Source organism: Amphibalanus amphitrite, unplaced genomic scaffold, assembly GCF_019059575.1.
Source record: "Amphibalanus amphitrite isolate SeventyFive unplaced genomic scaffold, NRLGWU_Aamphi_draft 000487F_arrow, whole genome shotgun sequence".
Lineage (NCBI taxonomy): Eukaryota > Metazoa > Arthropoda > Thecostraca > Balanomorpha > Balanidae > Amphibalanus > Amphibalanus amphitrite.
The window spans coordinates 227058-241614 of NW_024881981.1; the positions used below are offsets into that span (position 1 = coordinate 227058).

The 14557-nt window shown below is 51.9% G+C and overlaps 1 protein-coding gene across 5 annotated transcripts in view; it reads left to right on the plus strand.

The window, feature by feature from the left end:
- The window catches only part of LOC122392445 (probable ubiquitin carboxyl-terminal hydrolase MINDY-4), a 48406-nt gene that overhangs the window by 31741 nt on the left and 2108 nt on the right, over positions 1–14557 (plus strand). The window contains exons 1-5 of one of the 5 annotated variants that reach the window (XM_043387276.1): positions 9566–9587; positions 11039–11501; positions 12307–13559; positions 13820–14013; positions 14261–14455. In XM_043387276.1, the coding sequence (XP_043243211.1) occupies positions 11390–11501; positions 12307–13559; positions 13820–14013; positions 14261–14455 (1754 nt within the window). In that variant the 5' untranslated portion in view covers positions 9566–9587; positions 11039–11389. Of the gene's footprint in view, positions 1–9565; positions 9588–11038; positions 11502–11943; positions 12132–12306; positions 13560–13819; positions 14014–14260; positions 14456–14557 lie in introns of those variants that run through there. The other 4 variants (XM_043387281.1, XM_043387278.1, XM_043387280.1 and 1 more) reach the window with 4 other exon arrangements.

A 14557-nucleotide genomic window follows, 5' to 3' on the forward strand; every position in this document is an offset into this window, starting at 1 on the left:
GGCGGTGACGGCGGCGGCAGGGGCGGCGGGGACACTGAGGGCCCCTCGCAACGCCGTTCCGCTCGGCGCCGGAGGTGCCCGAGGCGACTGATCGCCGAGGTTTAAAATGTGTTTGTTTCCACGTTCCGACGCGTAATGTGTTTGTTTCCACGTTCCGACGCGTAATGTGTTTGTTTCCACGTTCCGACGCGTAATGTGTTTGTTTCCACGTTCCGGTTTAAAATGTGTTCCGTTTTAAGGGCGGCAGGTCAAAGTGAATGTGTTCCGTTTTAAGGGCGGCAGGGTGTGGTGTCGCGAGCTGCTCCCCCCCTGCCCCGGGGCCTGGCGACGCCAGTTGCTCCCCCCTGCCCGGGGGCCTGGCGACGCCATTGGCGGCGCCGGCGCGCAGACGCGGGGTTCGAGAGCAGTCGGCCGCCGGCCCGCGCGGAGCGCGGTTGTGGTAGTAGCGATCGGTGTTTGGCGCTCTAGGAAGTTTAACGCAATGCGGCTTTGGTTGTGAATAAAGAGCTCACGTTATAACAGGGTCGTGACGGATATTCGTAGTACCTGTCAACCGCCTCTGACAACTTCGTAACATGTTACGAAGGCACCAAAACTAATTCGTAAATGTTCAAATGCTTTCTAAATTCGAATTCATCTCCAAAAACTAGCCTAGAAACATGTAAAACTCGAAAAAGTGAACCGAGGTCACCAAAGATCAATGACCTGACCTGACCTGACCTTCAGGTGACCTTGCCATCCACCCTATTGCATGGGAGCAACACCAAATCACATGTATGAACGTTTGAAACCACGAAAAGCTTGCAAACGCGCGGAATGCGAGCCGACATACGCCGAATCGCGCTTCCGGCCAAACATGGTCTCGGAAAGTAGGTCACATGTCAACGGTCATTTTGGTCAGGGTCATGAAATTTTCAGGGTTGATGTGAAATTGATCAATGCGAGGGTACTGAAAGTTTTGTCGCAATCGGCTGCTTTTTACGCGAGTTATTCGCGAGAAGCCTTGGGCGGGAGGGGGGTGGCGGGTGCCGTGCCACTGCCGTGCCACTTCCCCCGTGCCACTGCCGGCGAGGGTTACGGAGACGTATCATGATGTGAGATGACTTCAGGGGCATAAAATGGGTCAAGTGTGGGTGCAACCGGGAAGCAAAATTCAAAAAAAAAAAAGGTCAAGTGTGGAATTTTGTGATTCGGTGTGCCATATTCACCTGCATCCGGGTGCCATCGCTAAAAAGAGAAGCATTTTGACCTGACTTTATGATGTGACCAGGTGTCAACAATTCCAGACACGATACGAAATTCATAAGTTGTGCCAAGTTTTGCGTCGCTGTGCGCCGCAGTTTCCGTTACAGACACACACAAACATTGGATAGTGTGGCCAAACCTTCTCCCCCCACCCCACCCGGGAGAAAATAAACGATATAGGGTAAGGACTAAGGTGCCTAATTAGCGACCCCTTTAATTTGAACCGTCATTGCTCACGCTCTGTGGGTGCCACTGTATTACTGGCTTGATTTTCGGAGAGATCGTTCATTTTTCTATTAAAATATAGTCATTTTCTGCCCCAATATTCATTAACTTATTTGTAGTGAGCATTTTGGCAAACCATTGCAAAAAACGCTAAAAGGGAACTCTTCCCGTTTAGCGACCGCGGAGGGTCGCTAATAAGTCTATGGGTTTCCCCATATTAAAAATGGCAAAAAATGCGAGGCCTGAAAAGATGAAATATGATATCAAAAAGGTAACCTATACGCAAAGCACTCAATCACTCGAACATGCCCGTTTATCCAACACATTTACGTAAGTAAAAACTGATCACGTGATGCACCGAAGGCGAAAAGAAGGCGGAAACCCAAATTTTGCGGGCTATCTCGTATGATATTCGAGGTCCGCGCTGAATTCGGCACCCCTGCAGTCGGTGACGACATTTGGCATCCCCTGCCACACATTGCAAGCTTCAGCAACACCTCATTTTCATTTCTCTCTTTTCCCCTTTCTTTCCCTTCTTGAGCTATTTGCGACCATGTCAGGCGCAAATAGGAAATATGAGTTGCGACACATTTTTAACCGCCATGCTGTGCACAGTTGAGCGATTCACTATGGGAAAGCGGCAATCAATTGAAAAAGGAATGTCGATTCAGAATAAAAAAGGTGCATCATCCTAATGTGCATCGCTTTTCATCAGAGAAGGCCCAAACATACACGTTTTGGATAAGAAACTCGTCATTTTTATATAAACTCACCTGAAACGTCCCACCAGAAACATCGACGACCGGAAAATAATTCAAAATGATAACCAAAGTATGGCTGACCTTTTGACGATGTTTTTACCCTGTTTTCTCCTGCCAGTTTTTCTGTAGGGAGGTAGGTCGCAAATCGGAAAGGGTCGCTAATTAGGCACCTTACCCTAAATTGCTATAACTAATCTCACTGAGCTAAATGCGATCGTGACCACTTACAAGCATCATATTTGAGTCGACACAGAAAGACCAGCGATTCGCAGCAGCCAGCAGGCCCCCTATAGCCACAGATATGTGACTGTGAGCGATAAGGCAACCAGCGCGGCGCGTCCCTGACCCGGTCAAACGCGTCTGTAGCGAGTGTGAGGCCAGAGAGATATACTGTGCCGCTGAGCCTGGGTGTGAGGCGGCGCAGTCTACCGTTGAGGCCAGAGGGATGTGCTGTGCCGCTGAACCTGGGTGTAAGACGGCGCAGTCTACCGCTCCAGTCAAACGCTGGGCCGTCGGGGGGCGAACATCACTTAGTAGGTGAGTATGTATGTATGTATGTATTCACATCGTGCAATCGGTCCATGAACACATGGCTATTATGATTGACATGTCATAAAAACGGAACATCGGGATTCAGTTGCACAACTAACACACACACTCACGCACACACACTCAGCTCACATCACATTTGTACATCGCGCTACTCGTTTTGTTGTTTTGCCAGAAGATGTTTGCGGAGTTTTAGCCTGAACTCTCGCGTTCCCATGTTGTGGAAACTCGGCGGCAATTCATTGTAGCCCGTGACGGCAGAAAACAGAAATCGTCGGCGTCCCGATTCCGTCCGTATTACAGGTCTCTCCAGCATGTCAGCCTGTCTGGTAACACGGCGGTGAATGCTACCCCGGGTCACGAGGCTACTGTACAGGGTTTCAGGCTGGCAAGCTGACAAAATCTGTTTTAACATGGTCAGAGAGTGGTAGAGGTGCAGATTTTTTGCTGACAGCCACTTCAGCGTTCTCAACACGTCACTGATGTGGTCGTATTTGCGGCGGCCTGAAATAACGCGTGCGCCGAAGTTGAGCAGTTTCTGCAGTCTCGCCATTTGTGTGGTGCCGCACACACCATATACACTAATACAGTAGCGCACCGATGAGACGACGAGTGCCTGTACAATGGTAGCGAGCGTATCCGGTGGAAGCGCGTGCCTACTGTGGCTAAGTCCGCTTAGTAAGCCGGTGCATCGTCTCACAACGTCGTCCACATGTGCCGAAAAAGTCATATTTCTATCAAAAACTACGCCAAGGTTTTTGACAGTGACGGAACCGGTAATCGTAGCCCCCATAAACTGAACCCGTGTCGGAGGCATCGAGCGGAGATTTTGACCTGTTCCAATGACGAGCAGCTGTGTTTTGTTAGCGTTAACCTTCAGTCCATTTTTACGAAACCATAATGACAACACTTCCAGGTTCCTCTCTAGTCTAGGGACCAGTTCACCGTCACTGGGCCTACCAAACACTGCCATTTGCACGTCGTCAGCATACTGCACGAGACAGCGGTCGTGGGCAATATCTGCATCGAGGTACAGCGGCATGTCCGCTGCGTAGACAGCGTACAGCAAAGGACCCAGCGCAGATCCTTGATACGTGCCTATCGGGTTCAGTAGAGGCCTCGAGAGCGTACGACCCCCATCCGGTGTGCTTATGAGGACCTGTTGATAGTGTCCCGACAGATAGCTCTCGAACCAGCGCACATCGACATTATACTGCATGAGTTTAGTGAGCAGCCGGTCATGTGGAATCACGTCAAAACATTTAGACATGTCTAGCAAACACAATAGCGCCACCTGTCGGTTGTCCATAGCCTCGAATATACGGTCGGTCATGGTCAGCAGCGCTGTGTCGGTAGAGTGACCGCTTCTGAAACCGTGCTGGCAGGGTGGGAGTAGGTGGTGAGTCGAGAAGTATTCGAACAGTTGTTCGTATACTACTCGTTCCGTTATCTTGGATATAGTTGGGAGGATCGAAATGGGTCGATAGTTGGATGTTTCAGTGGACTTTGGTGACTTTTGGATGGGATGAATATAGGTAAGTTTCCAGGATAGGGGTACAGTGTGGGAAGCCAGACTGGAGTTCACAATATGTGTGATGACGTGATATATATACGGCAGACAGAGCTTAACGAACCGCACGCATAGACCGTCGGCACCGCACGCCGAGCTACCGTTCATTTGCGCCACGGTCGCCACCAAACTCTCAGGTGTCACCGTGCGCACCACAAACCGGCCGGTAGACACGCGCGCCAGGCGCACCGGCAGCTCCGGACCCGATGTATCCACCTGGCGGGCGGTCACGGTTCCGACACTGGCGAAGTATCGGTTCATGGTGTCAGCATCAGCGCCGGGCGCCGGTCTGGTCGGCTGTTTGGCTGAAATGACAGGTCGTATGGTGCGCCACATCGAGCTCCGTCCGCTGGCCAGGATGCGCCGATGTATTTCCTCGCTGGTGTCTCGGCGTATGGCTGCTCTCACGCGGCGGTTCAGCTCCTTGTAGAGGGGCCGGTCACCGCTACGGAGAGCCGCCCGTCTCCGCGCCATGAGCTCCTTTGTGGCCTCGGTGACGGGGGGAGCGGTCGGGTTACGAGCCTTGAACCGTTTAGCGGGGGCGAGATTGTCAATAATCGGTAAGGCCGCCTTCACAAAGTAGTCCCACTGAGCCTCCGGCGCGGTACTCTCGAACACCGGAGACCAGTCTACACACTGCAGCAGCCGGCCGGCCTCTGCCACGTCCAGTTTACGCCAGCACCGGGCCGTCGAGCTACAGCGCGCCGGTCGGTAATCTGGCACCGTCACAAGCACCCGTGACCACCGATGTGGGCTAAAGTCACAGTGGAGCGATCCAGAGCGCACTACCTCACTGTTACTGCATATCACGTCGATTGTCGATCCCGACGGTTCGTAGGTGGGGCCGCGAATGTGTTGCTGCAGGGAATACGTGAAGAGCAGCTCCCGCATCCTGTTGGCCGCAGTGCTGTTGTTGCCGTCGGACATATTGATGTTGACGTCACCGGTCAGGAAGATGAGTCCACTGTGCCTGGTCAGGATGTATTGCACCTGCCGTTGAGTGTACTGTGTACGAGGTCGGCGAAGAAGAAATAGATCTCTTATTGTAAAGGCACTGCAAGTTTACTCCGGCCTCGCCCGATAAACTTCTGTCATATGCAGAAGACTTTGAAAAGGCAATGAACAAAAGGTTAGCTGGCATATCAATGTGCAATGTGCATTATGCGATGTTTTCAGTCATAGCGGGAAGCCAAAAAAAAAAGTAAAGATGGTCAGTGCCACACATTACACATTCGGCCTACAGCATCAAGACGACATGATAACACATTGCCAGAGTCGAAATTTCTCGGGATTTATAAGCGCTTTAGCATTTAAAATCAGTTTCTATGACATGATACGAAGTGCATTGTACATGCATTGCACACTGCGCACAACAAAACATGCACATGGCCTGCTGGCAAGACTAATGTTCATTAACCCTATCCAGGCAAATGACCTCGGGCCGCATCACTCTGCGTCCCGAACACCGCAGGCTGGGTCGATGGACCCAGCCAGACCGTTTCGACCCGACCCGCGAGACACGACTGGATGGATTCCTCGACAGATTGTCCTCGGAACAGATACTGTCCGGGAGTATTCAATCTATACGATGCAATAGAGAACCAACACAAACCGAGCTCGGTTACCGAGCCCTAACCAATAATCATTCCTTTTACGTTATTTTATTTGCCTATTATAAGCCGTCTACAGATAAACTCGAATCCATGTCAGGATGCCGATGGTATGATACGATCGTAACACATCGAGGCGGGAGGCAGAGCCTATTTTAAGGGAATTTGACTGGGGGGGCAACCTGGAAAATTGTCTTTAATAATCCATTAACCCTCGCCCGTATTGGTGTTTCCAGTAGCGAGCGTATAGGGGGGGGGGGGTCCGTTGGACCCTCCCCCTTGCCGTTTCGCCCCTGATCGAGCTAGAGCTTCGCGGAAAAAACGACCGTGTTGCCCGTGATGAAAGGAAGCCGATTATACCCAATTTTAAGGTCCTAGGTCATCGGTTGACCTTCCAGGTCAGGTCATTGACCCAAAAGTCGGGAAAATCGGGACCTGTTAGAGCGTCGTAAAGAGTGGCTGCTATGTGAGATGATGTTTTTAGTACTCCAGCGTATAGACTCAGAGGTAGAGCATTGGAGCGCTAATCCAAAGGCCCGGGGTTCGAGTCCCCGTACAGCCCAAATCTTTAACGAGCTTGCAAAAGATGACTGATGTCATCACTGTCAACCGTGGAAGCCGTATGGCTACCCATCTACGCTGGAGTACGAAAAACATCATCTCACGCTCTCAGTCCCAGCGGATAAAAACAACACCTAAGAGTGGCTGCTATGGTTTTTCGGGGTGCTGATCACGAATATCATGTTAGTTATGATCATAGATGATGTCTTCATGCATTTAGGCCAGGTCAGGTCAGGTCAGGTCAACCAGTAAGGGTTTTGCCGGGTATTCGTAGTAGGTGGCAACCGCCTCTGACAGCTTCGTAACATGTTACGAAGGCACCAAAACTACTTCGTAAATGGTCAAATGGTTGCTTAATTCGAATTCAGCTCCAAAAACTAGCCTAGAAACATATAAAACTCGAAAATGTGAACCGAGGTCATCAAAGGTAAATGATCTGACCTGACCTTCCGGTGATCTTGACACCCACCCTAATGCATGGGAGCAACATCATATCCCATGTTTGAACGTTTGGAACCACGAAAAGACTGCAAACGCGCGGCTAATGCGAGGCGACATACGCCGAATCGCGACCTCGGCCAAACATGGTGCCATGGTGCTAGGCTGCCGGTGCATCTGAAAGAACTGTGGTGCCCCTGACAAGCCTGAAGTTCCAACGACAGGCCCGTGGTGCCCCTGACAGGCCCATGATGCCTTTGCGAGGCCGGTGGTGTCCACTTGAGGCCGGTGGTGCCCCTGGGCCCTGACAGGACTGTGGTGCTCCTGACAAGCCTGGAGTGTCCCCGACAGGCACGTGGTGCCACTAACAGGCCCAAGGTGTCCCAGTCCCTGCGAGGCCGGTGGTGTCCCTGCCAGGCATGTGGTGTCCATACTAGGCCTCTGGTGCCCCTGACAGGTCCGTGGCGCCCTTGCTAGGCCTATGGTGCCTCTGGCAGGCCTATGGTGCCCCTGGCGGGCCTGTGGTGGTACCCCTGACAGGCCCAAGGTGGTGCCCCTGCGAGGCCGGTGGGGCCCCTGGCAGGTCTGTGGTGCCCCTGGCAGACCTATGGTGCTCTTGCTAGGTTGATGGTGCTCCCAACAGGCCTGTGGTGCCCCTGACAGGCCGGTGGTGCCCCTGGCAGGCCTGTGGTGTCCCCGGGCCCCAAGAGGGTGGGGGGTCATGACCCATATGACCCACCCTTAGATACACCACTGGTCATTACTTACAGACTGACTCATTTGACATCCATTGCAAAACAAGTCACAGTAGTTACGTAGTATGTTTGTCACCCTGTTCCTTTATGCCCATTCTTATAGTGGGCAAATCTCGACGACTAGGGGGGCAATTCTGTTGAGTGCGGGGGCATTTGCCCCCCCAGTTAACATGTTAAAATAGGCCCTGGCGGGAGGAGAAAGAAGCACGACGACGTTCCCCTCGGCCTCGGCATCGTCACTCCGTTCTCTGGACTTACGTATCTCAGGTCATGAAAGGTCTCTACTCTAGCAGTTTTTTACGATAAGTTGATGGACATGCTAGAGCGAGGAACACACCCTGGGTGCGTTCAGCTCAACGACACGGATCTACTTATATGCAACATGACCTTTTTCCGGTCAGGTCATGACCTTAACCTTAGGTCAAGTTTTCAGAAGATCTTTTAAGGTCAAGTTGTAATTCATTCGACGCGTCTCGCTCAGAGGAACACGATGCCGGCAAAGTCAATGTCGTGCCAGTTTTAAGCCCAATCGCAGAAAAAATATTTTGCCACGAAAACGTCTATCTTATTTCTGTGCTGTGGACGCCAAACCGTTCATCTAACTATTAACGGTTTTTATCCGTTGGAGGTTAAACCGTTGACCGGTCAAATCTGAGAAGACATAAGAAAAAGAGTTTTAAAAAAGCTATCGTCCACTTTATCTGAGATGTTCTAACTTTCTTAGTTCACGAGCTGTGAGCAAACTTGCCCGAAAAATAGGTAATGGCAAAACCGTGAAAATATGACTTTCGGAGCACGGATGACTCTGGTGACCTAACCTTCTGCCTGAACTAAAAAAGCCGGATTTTTTTTTTAAAGAATATTTTTGAAGACCTTTCGACCGTCGCTCACGGTGTGCCACTGAGTGGCCACTGGCCAAGGACCGGAGTTAGGGGGGAGGGGAGGGGCGGGAGGCGTAAAATGCCCTTCCCCGTGTCTCGACGACTGAACCATCATCCTGAAGCGGGTGATCCATTCATTCGTTTACTCACTCATTCATTTATTCAGTTACTCATTCAGGTATGCATGCATTCATTCATTCATTCATCATTCATTCATTCATTCATTCATTCATTCATTCATTCATTCATTCACTCATTTACTCATTCACTTATTTCGTTTGATCTCTATAGCTTGGCTTTTATAATCGAGAGTCCACAAAGCAATAAAAGCACACGAATAACACATGGAGGCGAATGGAAAGGGGCGTGAAACGTCCGCTCTCACTCGGATAATCCGTTCAATAGCCTCCATAGCTCCTATATCACCATTACGTGAAAATGTCCCCCTCTACCTCAGATAATCCATTTAATAGCCTCCATAGCTTCTATCAGCATTATATTGCGGGATTTTAACCTCGAATCATGACCTTACAAAGCTGCTAGATATCAATAAACATCCATTGTCTCGTTTGCAATGCGGAAATGACAAAAGGCAAGAAACTTCTCCCAGATTACAAGATCCGCCGGATTCAGCCGAACGTGAACGTGATCCAAGGCCCTAAATGCATCCGACTTATGATGTCATGACTCGGTGACCTGACCAGACAACTGAAGTTTTTTCTTTGATTTGCGATTAGCCCGGGCGGTCACCTCTAAGCGGAGCCTGGCACCCAAAGGATTAGTCTGATGGAGTCCCATGTCTAGCGTGACCGTCCGACCGGCGGCCGGCCGGGGCGGGGCGGGGCGTAGATCGGACTGCAATCGATCAGTCGAGCGGCGGGGCGGGAGGGGAGGGGTCGGCGTTTCCAGGGCGGCCGCTCGATACCAACACCTGGCGCCGAGTCCAGTGTCGGCGTTAGTACGGTCCAGTGTCGGCGCCAGTTCGGTCCAGTGTCGGTGCTAGTTCGGTCCAGTGTCAGCGCTAGTACGGTCCAGTGTCGGCGTTTGTACGGTCCCAGTGTCGGTGCCAGTTCGGTCCAGTCACGGTTCGTCGGAAGGTCATCTCAGGCTCAAAAGAAACGATATATACCATTCGAAAGCTTACGGTGAGCTGAATCCAAAAATGTATTTTTTATCAAAATCGATCGATGGCCTTTTTTGAAAATTGCGTTTTTGTAAAAACTTAATAATCTTTTGTTCAACGGGCTGTCCCGGACATTCTTGAAAACATAAACATGTATTTTTGAGTTCCAGTGAAAACTGAACGCCAAAAGAACAATATTTAATGAAGCAATATTTCCAAACATTAATATGCGTCTCCCACAGCCCGCAGCCGAAAATAAGGCGCAATCACACAGCTCAGTGTCACGATGGACCAAAGTCAGCCACACAGAAGCGTGAAATGACCCTTATCGACTCGCAGACCCGGCGCTCTCGGCCCGCCTGACCGGCCACGGAAAGAACGCTCGGCTCTCGTTCTACTAAACAAATGTCAAAGTTGTCAGTTTAACTGTCCACATCGCTATTAAAGCTATTCAGGATACCTGTGAAGAAAATTCATTGTTCTGTCATCTTCACATCATGCATTAATTTGCATCTGTTCATGTCTACTTTGCTCAATTGAGCTTGGTATCATGCCCATATAAGGAAAATGGGCCGCGCTGAAATGTCAGAGGCTGCACCGGCCTCAGCTCGGGTGGAGTGGGGGTGGCGCCCGGCGGGGCAGGGTAACCTTTGACCGGTCGCACGGCCGAGCAGCTGTCACCAGTACAGCCTCTGACAGTGAAACCCCGCTCACTTCCCCTGCGCGGACACTGATCGCAGCTGGATGGAACAAAACATGTATAAGAAAAATGTAAATTAAAGCATGTTGTAAATCAAGCAGAACAATGAATTTTCTTCACAGGTATCCTGAGTAACTTTAATAGCGATGTGGACAGTTAAAGTGGCAAATATTACATTTGTTTAGTAGAACGAGAGCCGAACGTTCTTTCCGTGGCCGGTCAGGCGGGCCGAGAGCGCCGGGTCTGCGAGTCGATAAGGGTCATTTCACGCTTCTGTGTGGCTGACTTTGGTCCATCGTGACACTGAGATGTGTGATTGCGCCTTATTGTCGGCTGTGGGAGACGCATATTAATGTTTGGAAATATTGCTTCGCTAAATATTGTTCTTTTGGCGTTCAGCTTTCACTGGAACTCAAAAATACATGTTTATGTTTTCAAGAATGTCCGGGACAGCCCGTTGAATAAAAGATTATTAAGTTTTTACAAAAACACAATTTTCAAAAAAGGCCATCGATCGATTTTGATAAAAAATACATTTTTGGATTCAGCTCACCGTCAGCTTTCGAATGGTATATACCGTTTCTTTTGAGCCTGAGATGACCTTCCGACGAACCGTGCAGTGTCGCTTCAGCCGGATTCCACCGGCACCACTAACAGTGGCGGTTCGGGAGGTCTACCGAGGCAGTGCGGTGGACAGAGAGCTCCGGTAGTCATGGCAATGTAGTGAACTATGTTAGCCCTGTCAGAGGCAGTGCGGCGGCGGCCCGATGTGACAGAGGTTCTGCGGTGAACGGGGAGCATTGGGGAGTCCAGTGCGCCGGACAGTACCAGGGCAGTGTCCAGGTGCCGGGGGGCAGTGATTGGACAAAGCGAAACTGGTGGCGACTGGTGTCCCCCCTGCCGACCCGTCCCAGTGTCCTGTCGGCGGCGATGCGGCGGCGCTGGGTGGACGGAGCGGCGCCGGCGGTGCCATGAGCGCCGATAGCCGCTCTCAGCTCCAGCTCCAGCCCGCCGTCGACTCGTACCGCCAGCGCAAGAAGAGCGACTCGCTCAGCGGATTGTCACTGCGCTTCGACGCCAGCTGTGAGTCAACTTAACAGGGCGGCTAAATATATATGACCTAAGGTCAAGGTCTTGACCAGACCCAAAAAGGCCAGGTTCGGCTTATTAGTCGATTCGCACTGTTGAGATTGACACATATTAAATGTTCACATCGTTCCAACGTGACTTTGTAATAAGTTGCTATCGAAAACTGTTAGTAGATTTATGTTTAGTTCGTGTATCCGCTCAGAGGCATGATCTCTGTTGAGGGGTGTAATTTTTCGGTTCAGTATTCGATGAACGTTCAATAAACTGCGTTCAAGAGAATTTAGCATGACTTTTGTCCGAAATAGGCGCCAAGAAACATGAGATCGGCGGCATAGATTGTAGACCAGTAACCACCCAGTAACATGACCAAGGGTGCCTTTTGAATAATTGCACGCAATAACACCTATGGATGTCATATTGGAATAAATTGCTCTGCAAATTGACGCATTGCAGACGAACGTACCTACAACGCTATTTATGCGAAATCTGTTTTGGCAAAAAGTATATAGCAAAATCACAGTAGTTTCATTTGAACGACACATTCGAGCTATGTAAATTTTTAACGGGAATGACTTCCGATGAAACGTTCAACCCAAGGCAGATGTAAATAGGTAATTTGCCGGGGTCAGTGTTGGCTACGGTCACGCTGTCCGTGCATTTGTGTCTCGGTATATCGGCGCCAAATAATGCATCATTTGCTAGGTGATAGCAACCTGCAGTCTTTGAGAGATACGTCATCAGATGTATGCCAAAAATAGGCTTCAGCGAATGAATGACAATCTTTTTTTCTTTCTTCCAGTTGGTAGTGGCGCAGTACGCCCGCTTACGTGCCGTTACGGACTCAGTCGAGGTTCTTCTCAACAGGAAGCACCATCGCAGCCACCGTCAGCGCCGAGTACTTCGGACTCTTCTTTCGCGAAGTCTCCGCTCGGACTGGCTTCCAGTTCTTACGACAACTGGGACATCGTGCGCGTCGCTGAGCACCGCTTCACTCGCAAAGAGGCGACGGGACACGCTCTGGACGACGCTCGCCATGCACTCAGCGAGACGTTTACATTCGGCTCCCGTCAGGTAGCGCCAGCGGTACCCTCTCTGACAGATTCATGGCACCGTTCTCCGACCAGCACCAGCCACCAAGACACCGCTGCCACTGACGGGATGCGTCGCGCGACTGGTGACCGAAAGCTGCGTCCGACGCGACCTCATGGCCCACCAAGTGCCATGATGATCCGTGGTCATGCTGTTGGGCCACAGGTCGCGGCGCGCAATCCTTTCGACAAACAGCCGGCTGACTCCGGTCGTCACGGCGCGGTCGAAGATGGGGCCAATCGCGAAGTGCTCAAACTCTCCCAGGAAGAGCGTGAGCGACAGCGCATCAGAGCCACTATGGCCAGTATGCGGACTGAGATGATGGGGACTGGAGCCACGGATGATCCGTCGCTCGGTACTCGCTCCTCGGGGCTGATAGAGGAGGCAGCGAGCCGCGGAGCACGCATCCGACAATCGCGCGAGCTGCGCATCACGGGAGGTGTACAGTCCACCAGCGATACGTGGGGGCCGCGTCAGCCAGCGCCACCGAGGCGCGGCAGTGCGATGCAGGGCCCGCCCCCGGTCCCCTCACACGAGCTGTTTGCGCGCACCGAGACCCGCGCGGTGCGTCCGGCGGCTTCTGCCCAGCCGGTCACCCAAAGTGCCTTAGGGTTTGACACGTGGACGGTGAGACGCTCCTCGCTGACGTTCGGTGGGGAGCAGCAGTCGGAGTCGGCCCCTCCGGCACCACAGAACGATCAGCGCCACATGTTCGGCGACCTGGAAATTGTTGACGACGATACGATGGGGGAACTCGTGTCCGACTTCGCGACAATGGGCGGCAAGGGGTCGGTAGCGGCTCGGTCACCAGTGAAGGGAACACCCATCACAGAGCAGGAGGGGTGCAAGCTGAAAGAGCTCATGCTGGGTTCCACGGCAATGAGCTTCAGCCCGGAATGGACAAAGCAGAACTTGTCATTCAACAAGACAGAAAACATCACATACGGAATTGTCCAATATAAGGTAAGTCTATGGAAAGGCGGATAGTTGATGTTTTATGCATAGTTTCAAGCGCTTGGAAAAGGGTCATGTCAATTAATGATTTGTTAAGTTGAAATAAGTACGCGCATGAATCATACAATGCAAAGGTCAGAGACATTCCTGGACCACCGGCAGTTTCGCACCGTGTTTTGGCGTTATCTCGATATGATCGCTCCAGTGTCGCTACAATGGAACGTATTCACTAAGTGCAATGTGCATCTATGCTCCTCGTGCACCGGCAGGGCGGTCCGTGCGGCGTGCTGGCCGTGCTGCAGGCGTACGTGATGAAGGTGCTGCTGTTCGGCTCCCAGCTGTGCTCCGTACCGCCAGCCTCGGACGCCCACCGGCCCTCCAGCGACGAGCAGGGCGCCGCCCTGACCGCCGCCATCACAGAGATCCTGTGGAAGTGCGGACACGGCGAGGCCACTGTTGCACTGTGAGTTGAGAGATCATGGCTCGTTTACTGAGGAACTTCCACATCGTGGGTATCTTTTATCACGTCTTAAAAGTAAATTCATACATTAAACGTCGACAGGTGATCGCACTTTATTAGCTCACTGTCAATGTCAATAAGAAACAATAAAAATACAGCCGTCTGAGTTCTACAGAAGCGAGATGAGAATAAGCAACGGCAAATCGCCCACCGTGCCGCGTCCGCTGACGGTGACGGTGCCGGCCGTCAGGTCGTCGGGTCGGAGTCAGTTCCCGGGCGGCGGCCGGTACCGGGCGGACGGTATCACGGAGACGCTGCAGCTGCACCGAGTATCGGCCGTGGCGCCGCTGCTGGCCTACGTGCGCGACCAGCGGCGCCAGTTCGCCGCCGACGCCGGCTGTGTGCTGCTCACCTACTCAGCCGTGCTCTCACGCGGCATCGACAGGTGAGACGGTCTGCTCTCACGCGGCATCGACAGGTGAGACGGTCTGCTCTCACGCGGCATCGACAGGTGAGACGGTCTCACGGGCGACGGCTCACCGTTTAT